Genomic DNA, 12,651 nt, shown 5'->3' on the forward strand with positions numbered 1-12,651 from the left:
CACCCGCTCCCTCGTGGCCGCCGCGGCCGCCGCCGCTTCCTCCGTCTCCTCGTCCGCCGCCCTGGGGACTCTGCACCAAGGGACTGCCCTGTCCAGTGTCGAGAACTTTACTGCTAGGATATCCAATTGTTAATAACGCTATGTTAGCGCGCTCGAGGAAGAAGGTAGGAATCCCGGCTCCTTTTCTCGTCTCAGTGGTTCGGTGTTTTGTTCGCTCCTCCCGGCGCGGCCCCTCTCGACCTCGCGCGCCTGTTTCGCCGCTGAGAATTCTCGGACGAAACTGTCAATAGCTCGGGCGCGCTTTTCGGCTCTGCGGGTCCCTCTATTTATGCAAAGCCGTCCTATGCTACAGTCCCCCGACCTGGGGTGGGGAGGAAGAGGGTGCCGGGGAAGGGGATCCGCCCTGTCCAGGCACTAGAGGCTCCCATGACTTTTGGTAGATGAAAAACAACTAAGCCTTTTTGAGGTGTAGAGATTCTCAGGTCCAGGCGTTAAAAAATAATGTTCAAAAGAATAATACAAAAATAGTAAAGGTCTTGAAGAATGCCAACGAAGCAATTCTTTTTTGAGGACATTTGTCTGGTGTACTTTTTCATGAAAAGGAAAAAAATGGTTAACATGTTTACACAAGGAAAAAAGTCAAAATTATCATTTCTTATTTCAACCTGTGTTTTGTATCATAACAGACGTGCGGAATTTTTTTGTACTTACTGCGTATTCTTTACAAGGAGTATTGTAAATTTTACTGGCAATTATTATTGTACTATTCTAAATGTAAGATTTTTACACTTTTTCAGAAATAAAAATGCTTAATTTTCAAAGAAAATTCACCAAAATAATTGGCTTCAGTTGTCCCCTTCTTAGTTTTTTTTTCTACTTAAAAAAAGTTTCTATATGGGGTAAGTAGGAACTCGGTATAGAACAGACTTAAATATTTTCTGAGAGAATTTAACAACAGTATCCTGTCGTGATTTTTCATTTGACCCTCCTAAGTGAAAACCGTGGTAGGAGATCAGAAATTACTTTTAAATGACTACAAATAAGTTACTTTCGTGTACATTTTCAAATCTGATTCTATGCCATTTTAAAGCGCATTGAGGTATGTTAAAATTAAAACCACAGGTACCCAAAGATAATTGTATAGGAACTTTGCATTTCATTTTTGAGCTTCCTTCCTCATTTAATTTCCACTCCGTTCACGACAATCTTGTATCTACGGCAACTCTCAACATAATAGGTTGTAATGGAAATGAAACAAGCAAAGAGGCAGTCTAGTTTTAAAATTCTAATAGGAAAAATTAGTAGAGATGATCATCAGTTAAGGAGCTTTAAAGCCCTGAATAGGGACATATTTGCATATAAGAAATAAATTATATTTAAAAGTGCCAGTATTTACAGCTACTATGTTGCAGATGGAAGGAATGCGAGTAATTGTATAAAGAGGTTTTTCTCTTAAAAGGCCAATTTATTGAAATTCTGGGTTAAGTGAATAGGGTATTTAAGATAAACCTTCAACTTTGGGATGCTTTAAAGAATAAATGAAAATGTATCAGGTGTTCATTGAACTAATTATATTTATTGAATTTAGGTAATTTAGGTTTATCTTTTTTAGTTTTTAATGTCTTTTATTAACTATTACATGAAATTTCTAGTTCTTTGAAAAAAACGTGAGATACAAGTTTTGATTACTACAATGCTGTGTGTCCCAAAGAATACCTAGGTATATGTAACACATAATTTAAATGTCTAACATTAGTGTTTGCAGTGGAGATTAAATCTGTTTATTTAATTTCTTTAAAATGTTTGGACAGGTATATATATATGAAGATTCGCAGATTTAACTTACCAAGTTAATGAAATCTATAGGGTCAATATTTTGCAATGATACTCATTCATGACGCCCTGTCTCTTTTTAGGGAGAAAACGGACTCTCGCGGGCTCAAATGAAGTTCTCTCCCCTACCCCAGCCCCCAGTTAAATGTTTGAAGGAGGTTAAACTCTCTCACCCTCAAACTTACCCCTAAATCGATAATACAAATTGAAATACTGTTAGACCAAAGTCTTATATACAAAAGTTACTTTTACTCTAGCCCGGTTAAGAGAGAGGAGTCATTGAATCCGAGAACGTCTGGACTCCACGCGCCGCCTTGGGTGGAGAGGCGTTGGCAGGCGGAATCCAAACGGCACAGACGCTGCTGGCGCGCCTGGTAGCCTTCTGTAATGCACGCATCTGAAATTTAGATCTGAAAATAGTTACGAAGAGAGACAGCCAAGAACAAAACCGTGTGTATTTTTGATTTTTGCGCGATGCGTGGATGTCCTGAAAGCAGGGAATCCTGGTTTATCTTGTCTCTTGTTCATATTCCCACGTCTTCAAAAGTGCCAGAACGGGCCCCACCTCCAAGGGTGTCAGTGCATTTAAGAGAATGGCAAGAAGCCACAGGGCAGGCCTCGCCCCGAGTCCCGGGGTTGGGGTCCCGCTTCACGCGCCCCCACTGGAGACCGCAAGCCTGTTTTTAAACAGGTGGAGAGCAGCGTGAGCTCAGAGCTAAAGGAACGTGCAAACCCAAGCCGCCTGGATTCAAAGTTTTGCGTCCTGCTCCTCAGCTCCCCACCCTCTGCGTTTGGGGTTCAGTTCTCGGCCTTGCAGACCCTGCGGGCCTGCTCCCGGGGGGATGAGACTGGGGGAAGCAGGGCCACCGGGCGGGTGAGGTAGGAGCTGCGAGAGGTGTGGGCCGTGGGGCAGGCGAAGGACGAGTGGGCCGTGGACCTGGGACCAGCGAGCCAGGAGCGCGGGGCGCGCCCCATCAGGCCGTGCAGGCGAGCAGGTGCTGGAACAAAGGCCGCGGGGCCGCCAGGCTACCGCGGCCTTTGATGGGCAAGGACCTCTCCTCCTGGAGCTCCTCATTCGCATGCAAATCCAGCGCTGGTCCCCTTTTCTTTGTAGGCAAACAGAAGGATGTTTGTGTGTTTGTAGGAACGAAGCCTGCTTGAACAAGCCTTCCTCAATAGGCTGGGTCTCGAAAAATAAACCAGTTGGACAAACATTGGCCACCAGCTCTCCTCCTCCCAACTACAAAGTGTGGATTTGCTACAACTCATTAACCCGACGCTTTTCTCCCCTTCTCCTTGTTTCTCTGCTCATCAAACGCCCCCGTAGAGCCTCGAGACAAATGACCGAAGCTCAGTCGGGAGGGAATTGCAGTTAATAGGGAGAGGGATATATTGGGGCTAATGGTTCAGGCAGCTCCCGGAGAAGGACCACACAAAAAGGAGCCTCTCCATTCAGGGCTCTGTTGTGCTGCAGAGATTTAATCTGCAGCTAGATTTAGCCAAATGTTATCTATTGCGGGGGTAATGAAGCCCTTATGGGTTGAATTGCTCCTTGTACCACACATGGTGTCATGACCTTAGATCGTTCCTTGGTTGATTTCTCTTTTCTCTATTGGGTAATTATTTTATTTCTTTAAAATAAGAAGCTAGTGCTTCTCCTCAACAACGTGTTTCCTGTCCATCCTATCTCATGCATTTATTTAAGGGCCACTTCCCTTCCCCTTAAGAAAAAAAGGAACTGGGGAGATGAAGGAAAAAAATTGTGAAGACGCTTCTTATTTTTCACTCCCTGAAGCATCTGTATGTTTACACATCTCAACTTGTCTGGCCCCTACTTGGCAGCTCTTTCCTGGCCAAACTTTCTGTTGATGGAACTGGAATTCTGGATATATTTATTATCAAAATTCTTGCAGTGAAAGTAGTAAGCATTCATCTCAGGAAAAGGCTTTTCTGCCCTTCACAGTTTTTTCTTTTTTATAAACCTACCATTTCTTCCTGTAGCCTGTCCTCTGAGAGAGTTGGGGGAGGTGGTTATTCTGATGGAAGGTGATTATTTTGATGGAATACCAGCCTGTGTCATTTATTAAAGGCCGTCTGAGGCCAGTGGTTGAGGCTGTGCCTGTTGTGTTTTTCTCTCTCTAGCCCCAGTGACTCTGATTTCCTTGTTTGATCGAGGACCAAGCTTGGAGCAGCTAATGGTGTTATTACAACTGCTATTGATGGGTAGGGATCTGTTCTTACTACCCAAAGCCAGGAATCAAGGACTGTAGTTATAATTTTAAAATTCTCTGCTGGCTACACATTCTGCTCACACCTGTTTTTATTACTGACTGAGAAAAGACATTTTGGGGGCAATTTAAAGGTCATATCAGCATCAAACCCAATCCAAATCAGAAATCTGCCCAGGAACTGCCCTAGTCTCTCAGGACTCTTCCAGGGGGGAAACCATGCATCTAATTGGAATGCCAGGGGTCCATCACCCCCTTAGAACTAAACCAGACGAGGACAGGCCTGGGGAGCAGAGGACAAGTGAAGTGGGCCCAGCATTGTCTGCATTCATTCTTGTCTCTGCCGGTTTCCTGGTGGTGCAGCTGCGTCACACATATACATACACAGGCATGCATGCTCATTGCCCATCAGCTGCCACTTGCCTCCTCTATGATTTTGTAATTAGACATATGCTTTTTGTTGGTACATGTGTTTGATGTCATGGCCAGTGAAATGTGGTGTGTTTATAGGGCAACGAATGTAAATGTGTAAATATGTTTAGTGTAAAATCTGGCCCTTCGACTTTAGCAATAAATACCCTGCCAGCTCAGATACAATTACATTTGACAGAAAGATGGAGAATCTGATCATGACCAGCTGCTCAGGGCTCTTTGGGGCTTATACTTTCCCAACTGAATTCACTTTCAGATAATTTCTTTGCATGTCGCATCCCTCTAATCACATCTTTCCCTTGATGTGAACAGCTTGGGCTTCTTTCTTGTTAGTGTTGACCCCTCTGGCATGTAGGAAACTTCCTGGTTTGTTCCTCCAGCTTTTTTCCTCTAGGAAAATACTAGTCAGTAAGATGCAAAGCGCACACAGAGAAAACAACGGATGATTCTCAAAGATCCCCTTTGATTCCGAAGCCTCCATATAGGGTGGCTAGGAGGAGAAACGAAGATAACAGTGATGAGCTTCTGATGACTTACATTTAGAGTTTTTCTTGTTGTTATTACCATGAGCTTACCACGTTGAAAAAACTATTTTGTGCTACTCTGACTTTTAAAAGTAGAAGTTTTAGGGAGGTGTATATTTGGAAAAGTGTGCAAATCCTAACAACTTTTCGCAGTGGCCACATATGTATTACATAACTAGCATCAGAGCAAGAAGCAGATGTTATCAGTGTCCCAGAACCCCTTTCGTGTCTATTCAGTCAATATCATCAACACACATTGACTTTGTAAAAGGACATTCACTAATAATTCTCTCAACTGCACTGTGAAATAATGAGGATAAGAATTATTATTGACCTCATTTTACAAATAAAGATATCAAGGCTCAAAGGAGATTAAATGACTTGCCCAAGGTCACAGCTACTGGGACTTCAGCATTTAAAACCCATCTTATTTTTGTTACATCGCACTGCTACTTTGTTGCCATCATTGTGATTTATTAAATAACAACTGTGGTAGGGAAGCTGCCTTAGAGGTCACTGTGTAGAAGAGTCATTTATTTCTTACACATTTTTTTTTTTTGGCATTGTTGCCACACCTTCCTCCCTACCACTTCCACCTAGATCTTCTGAGAGATACTCTCACAATTCATTTTAGATTCATTTGGAATTGGTAGCTAATTATTTTAAGAGGCATCAGCTTCCTCCACGTAGCTCTACACGATACACGTGATACTTTCCTGGCATCCCTCACGCCCCCCATTTTTTGGCATCAACGGTATTCTTTAAAACATCACACACACATTCACATACACGTGCGCACACACACAGCTTATTTTGTACCATTTACCCGTTTCCTCACCTTCTTTTGCTGGTTTTTAATGGTCAGGATCCTCTAGTTTAGAACTTTTTGCTAAACTGCTAAGCAGGTCTTACAACCAGCCTTAGGGATACATCCTCCCTGTGTGGAAAAGGTAAGAATACATAAGGAGTCAGATCAACTGGTTTAACACTTAATGAGAAAATGAAAGATTTTTCTGAGGATATGCCCCTTCTCCCAGCCTACTCTTAAAGATATTTTGTTGTCTTTGAACAGCTGCATATGATGTGGCTTGGGCCCATCCTTTTCACCCCTATACAGTTAATCCACCTGCCTTGCCAGAGGTCTCCTAAAATGCTTACAGGGGAATTCTAGACTACCTGCGAGCTTACCATTGCCCATTGCCATCCAGAAGTCTTGTTACAGCCCAGCCTCCTCAGGCAGGGGTTGGGGCCACTGCTTTGTTCAGTGTGAAGACATCCACACCAGAGTCAGTGCAGGGATTGTGCCTGTAAGCTGCAGAGTGCAAAGGAGAGTGTGTATGGCAATCTTTCCAAGGGACAGTGCTTAATGCAAGAGAACATTGATTTCCTGGAGAAAATAATGTTGCTTTAAAAACAAGAAACTTTTTTCTTTTTAATTCTAGAGTTTAAAAAAAAAACAACAAAAACCTAGGCCCCACAAGTCCACTGAGCACCAGAAGAGGAACAGGTGTGGGGTGGAGGTGGGTGGGTACAGGCTGAATCTGAGGCCCTGCGGCCTTGCCTGGATCTCCCTGTCCTAGAGGGAGCCAGGCACAGACCAAGGATTCTTATTGCAATTACTGATCAATAATATACTGGCAAAGAGGGGAGGGCAGAGATTAATTATGGCAGAAGGCAGAAGTGTCTTCGCTTACTCACCTAGGAATTGCTGTTAAAATAGCTAGAAGACAGATTTTTTCAGCAGCAAAAGGAAGCAACACATTTTTGGAAAGGTCTACAAGAAAGGGTTATTATGAAGGAAAAATAACTGGCCCTCTATTTTTGCTTATTCTAATGCAGAGAGTTTCATGTATGTATGAAACTGTGCAGAATTTTGTTCTGTTAGGTGATTGACTATGGAGAAAAAAAAATCACAAGCCAAAAGAAAAAAAAATCTCCAAAGCCTGCAAGAGAAGAAAGAAGACTAGTTTGAAATTAAACATTAGATCAGTTTTCATAATATTTTGCATTTTTCTTGTGGGGTAGGAGAGGTTGTGAGAATTAAATAATACAATTTATGTGAAAATGCTTTGGAAAACTTAAAACCTATATAATGTATAAGAATTATGATTACTTTGTGGCTTCTTTCCACATCCTTATTTTTCAAGGAAAAAAAAGGAAAAACCTCTAAACTTTGGCATATACTTAAATCGCTAAATTAAGAGAAATTTTTGGCCATATGTAAAAATTTGTCTTCAAAATTTCCATCGCTATCTATGAAATAAATTAGTTCTTCTAGATATAATGAGGATAAAAGAAATGGCATGTGTTTTCTCTTACTTCAGCCAGATGTGTATTTGGACAGATAACTTTCCCTTTCTAAAATAAACAAACCACTGGTGTTTTAAATCCACTCCTCTAGTCTCTTGCTCTGTTTCTTTCCTCTACTTATCTACTGATCATCTCTTTAACCGCTAAGCTTTGAAAAGTGGGATTAGTCTGCACTGTTTATTGAGCACCTGCTATATTGCAAATCCCTTTACTCCTGCTTTAAATATAAGAAACAAATTAAAGAATTCCTGCCACCAATAAGCACTCACTATGGAACAAGAGCAAGCCATTTTAGCAGGAAACAATGGGGTGGAGGGAAGGTTAGCAAGATATATTTTTAAAATCTCTCCATTAAAACCATTTTTTTTTCGTTACCAAAAATCTCCCTAGTGTGTAAATGAAACTAATAATAGCTTCTTGATAATATATTTCTCGTGTGGCCAATTTACTCAAAAATGACTAAAACGCCTGAGCACCTTTGCCTATGTGGTATGGAGGCAACTCAGAGCCAGAAGTTTCCAGGCACTGTGAATTTGAATTTCTTCCCAAGTGTTTACAGCTTTTTACTAATAGATCAAATCCTATCCCTAGCTGCCAATTTTCTGTGAAGAGCTGAAAAGGAGGAGGGTGATGGTTTGTGATCAGACCTCAGATATCATTGTCAACGGAGACTGTCACCTATTCCGAATGAGTTCAAGCTCACATGGGTTTGTGAAGAGCTAAATATAGAGACGCAGCAAAACAACAACAAAAACCCTAGGCACTTTTTTTGTTGTTGTTGCAGGCTTAGACATTGTATTACAAATAAAAAAATTAAAATTAAACCAGGTATATTTTCCTTGTTAAACTTTTAAATAAATAATTTCCCACTTGCTGAAATTGTAGTCGCATCTTCAAAATGCAGACAGAGAATCCAGGTTTTGGACCACTGGGGGTGGTGCATAAGCACCCAAGAGTTTTTCTGCATTCAGTTCAAGCATTTATTTCACCTTTAAGTTGTCATTGCTAAGGAACTGCTTCCAAATCACGAAGTTTGTGTGTGTGTGTGTGTATGTGTGTGTGTGTATGTCTCCAAAAGTAACTGGGGGTACAGAGGAGAAAAATAAAATGTTGAGGCATTCTGTGCTGTTTTTTTATTTACGGAATTTACTATTTCTTTGCCTTCCTCCCCCCTTCTGACCTCCCTCCCTATCTGCATAGACAGCAGGACTCCAGCAAACTATCTCCCACAGTTCTTTAGAGTTCTGTAGGATAGGATCCCTTATTTTAGGGAGTTGGTGGATGCGGGTTGTTACTGTGACTCTATAATGTAACTAAAGCTCTGGCATGTAATAAATCTCTCCCCAAAGACTTTTGGATCTTTGATTTGAAAAATCGGATTCCTTTTGTGGAAACAGTTGACAGGAACCTAAAAGGATTAGTTGCATTCCACATAGGATAATTTTTACTGGCAACATTTTGAAACGATTTGGTCCCTTTCAGACCTTAAACAATATCCAGAAAAATGATCTAACGAGACTTTTATTGTTTTCCTTTGTATGTGAATCCGCTTGCCGCTTGTGCCAACATCTCGATGGGGTTTTGACAGGGTTTTGCTCCTGAGCAGGGCACTGAATTAATTTCTGATCGCCGTTTCGACTCGGTTAGTCACCTCCTTCGGCCAGGGGCCTGGCGATGTTTTCCAGGCGTCAGCCCTTGAAATGGCAGCGAGAGCGGGAGGCTCGGCCTCTCGGTGGCGCTGTGTCCGGAGGGACGCGGGGGCCGCTCGCCGCTCGCCCGGGGCCTCGGCAGCTCTGGCGTCCGACGTCGCAGGGGCCGACGAGGCAGCGCGCACGCCCCAAACTGCCATCGTCAAACGCTCCTGGGGCCCTCCATCCACGGGAGTGGGACGCGGAAAGGGAGATAATTTTGCTTCTCTCTCTCCTCCAACCGCCCCTCCTAAAGCCCCAAGCACAGAGCCGAGAGCGGCCCGCCTTTCCCTCGAAGACGGCCGCCGAGCTGCTGCGAGCGGGCCGTAGGCCACGGCGCCCCCCGCCTCCTGCCCCTCAACCCTCTCCACTGTTTATTTTGTTGTCAGCGGACTTATCAAGATGTTAGTTTGCTGGAGGTTCTGACCTGCCCAGGCGCTTTGGCTGCTCGGCCCGGGCTTTCCCCTCTGTTTTTACACCTGCATAAACTCCACCGCACTCCCCTGTCTGATTTATAGCCCAATTAAAGGTTCAGTGTTCTCCAAGCCACCCGGGCTGCTCCCTTCCCCGCCTCCCGCCAGCTGCGGCGAGCGAAGGAATGCGCGAGGCCGGAGCCGGGGCTGAGGCGGTTCCGCGCCCAGCGACCCGCAGGAGCGGCTGCGCGAGTGACCGGCCTGCCCCTGGAGAAGGGCAGAGAAACCTCGGGCACACCACCCAACAGCAGCGCGCAGAGGCCGCGTCCCCCGCCAGAGTGATTTCCTTCCTGGGGTTTCGGCCTGAGTGGGACGAGGGCTGCCCGAACAGCACGCGAGGCCGGGACGGGAGGGTGCTGGGAGCTGCCACGTGGCGCGGCCCGACGCGGAGGCCAGGGGTCCGGCCGCTACGCCGCGTCTCCGCACCATTTTCCGGGTGAGGAAGGGGCGGCCGCTGGGCCCGGCGGGGCGGAGAGGCTCCAGGCTGTGGCGAGAGGCCGTGCCCGCTCGGTCACGGCCCTTCCTTCCCGCCCGCCTCACTCGGCGAAGGCCGGAGACTGCGGCCTGGAGACGCACGCCGGGGTAGTGGGTGCTTCCAGCTACCGGGCTCCGGCTGTGGGCGGGAGGCGCGGGGGGTCAAAGACCGCCCAGCCCGGGATTCGGCCAGAGCCCAGCCCTGGCGCGGGCTTCGGCTCCAACTTCCTTCTTTGCGGCCTTTTCTTTACGCAGAGAATAAGCGGCAACCCAGCCGAGATTGGCAGCATTGAGCATCTTCCTAACCCAACTCTGTCTTCTTTCCATCTATCAATCCACCTTTCTAATTAGACTAATTAGGAGCGCTCAGGAGTGTCGGTAGGCCCAGGGACTGAACCGCTTAGGGGTTGTGAAAAGACGCCTGAATGGCCTCGCTGGGGGCCGGGCGGGGGCCTTTGCGACCCATTCAGCACAGAGTAACAGTGGCTACATTTATCCCTGGCCATTGAAAAGAGGCTCGATTAAAACGTTTGGGAACTAATGCCACCCTGCATCCCCTCTCTAATTAGAGGAGCCCAGAGCGAAGGCGAGAGCGCCCGGGACTCCGCAGACACTAATTCTGTGCGCTACTGCTTTCCGCCCTTTCAGCACAGCCGATTTCTTTCCCCGAGACAAAAGTCCGCCACCTCCCCACCTGTTGCCCGGCCCTTGCTTTCCCACCCATCCTGAGCCCCTTCGCCCTCATCCCAAGCTGAAGGCCCCGCCAACTGCGTTACAACGCACAGCCCAGACGTTGGGGGCAGCGGAGTGGAAAAAAGGCGCCTAGTTCCCTCCTTCTGTCTTGGAAAGCATCACTTTGCATTCGGTAGGCTACATATTTTCCTCTGCATCTGTCTTCTGTATTTCTCACATACTTACCAGCTCCTCCCTCTCCCCCTCCTCACTTTTAACAACATGAACTTTCCAAGTAAAACATTTGGGAATGAGAGGAAAGTGGGTCGGATGCCATCCTGAAGTCACTATCTTGGCCAAACATTATGCTGTAGGAGTTCCTCGCTTGCATCAATAATTTGTATTTTTTGTTACCAGTTTTTTCTTTTCTTTTTTTTTTTTTAAGAAATGTTTGTGGAGCACCTACTGTGTGATTAGACAGACAGATTCTTACTATACTCCTCAGTCTTCTTCCTTCCCTCTTAGTCCATCTCCAAATCTGTCTTAACAAGTTAAACCTGACTTGGTTCACTTCCTTAGGCAAGCTGTTGATTCTGTCCCCATAGTTTATATGTAGATGTATTCTTTTCTTTGTCTTTTTCATGGCTCATTAGAAAGAACTGCAGACACAAGATAATAGGGAAGCAAAAGAGAAACAAGAAATAGTAGACATACTGCAACTACAGATTTTGTATGGGGAGGGCGTTGTTTGTTCATTTTGTTGATGAGAAGTTATCTAATATTTTTACAAAAATTTGAAGCAAACTTTGCCCTAAAATAAAGGTGACCAAAAGGGGTTTGATTTCCTCTCTGTCTCTCTCTATCTGTGTGTGTCTCTCTCTCCACCCCCTACCCCCTTAATCCTTCTTTTTGGAAAAGAGCCAGATGTACAAAGAAATATCATCAGGTCACTGTTCTTGATCTTGTTAATTTAGAAAATAGAACCTCAGCAAAAGATGCTATTAACTAAATGTCAACCCACAGCATGCCCTTGGATCCAAACTTCAAAAACAGGAATGAAAGATGTCATGTGAGTGAAAGGAATCATGAAATTTTTAAAGGCCTAAACTGATCTTAATAGGGTTTTATTGCTTCCACACTCTGCTTCACAGTATTTTAATTTCACAGTTTCAATATTCATGACATTGCACCATAAATATAATTTAGAAACTGGGAGGGGCAGAGAAGAGGAAAGAGATGAGAAAAGCAGTTCATTTGCATTGGAGAAAATGACAATTTGCAAGATGTAAAAATTCCTGGAAACTTTGAGAGCAAAAACCAAAATCAATTCTGCCTGTGATGTTATCACCAAACCTCTTATTTTTTCATTTCAGTTGTTAGTTTAACTTCTAATTAAAGAATAACATAGATACAATAAAGTATCCAACTCCTAGTGTACATCTTGGTGAACTGTCCATATATATGCACCTGTGTAACCACCACAGTTAGAGTATTTTAAACACCCCAGAAAACTCCTCTGTGCCTGTATCCAATAAATGTCATTCCATTTCCAACCACTGTTCTCATTTCTCTCACCACAGATTAGTTTTACCTGTTTTTGAACTTCATATAAATGGAATTATACAATATGTATGGAGTCTCTTGTTTGACTTTTTTTTAACTTATCAGAATGTTTGTGATATTCATCTGTTCAAACTCCTATTTATAGAATAATATAAATGATAAGTCAATTTAGATAGGTAAAGAATGGGAAGCTAATGCTGGAAAGCTTTATCTTAACCTGAAATTAAAACATAGGCCCCCTCCCCAAACCCCAACATTTCATTATCAACTAACAGAGGTAATTTTATGATTATAAGTAAAGAAAATGAAATGATTTACACATAGTAACTGCTAGTTACATCATTTTCAAGATGCAGTTGTGGGTAAATGTAAGGGGAGCAGAAGCCACAAGCTGTTTTGTAATTGGATTCTATTTCCTACTTGCCATTTCATTCCCTAAGACTGGTAGTAAGCA

General features: G+C 44.1%; 1 protein-coding gene across 1 annotated transcript in view; it reads left to right on the forward strand.

Annotated features, from left to right (window-relative positions):
* The window catches only part of FOXD1 (forkhead box D1), a 7,373-nt gene extending 5,349 nt beyond the window's left edge, over positions 1-2,024 (forward strand). Inside the window, exon 7 of the mRNA XM_011959363.1 lies at positions 1,917-2,024. Coding sequence (XP_011814753.1) covers positions 1,917-2,024 — 108 coding nt within the window. The remainder of the gene's footprint in view (positions 1-1,916) is intronic.
* Positions 2,025-12,651: the final 10,627 nt, after the last annotated feature.

The sequence above is a fragment of the Colobus angolensis genome, unplaced genomic scaffold, assembly GCF_000951035.1.
Source record: "Colobus angolensis palliatus isolate OR3802 unplaced genomic scaffold, Cang.pa_1.0 Scaffold49, whole genome shotgun sequence".
NCBI classification, from domain to species: domain Eukaryota; kingdom Metazoa; phylum Chordata; class Mammalia; order Primates; family Cercopithecidae; genus Colobus; species Colobus angolensis.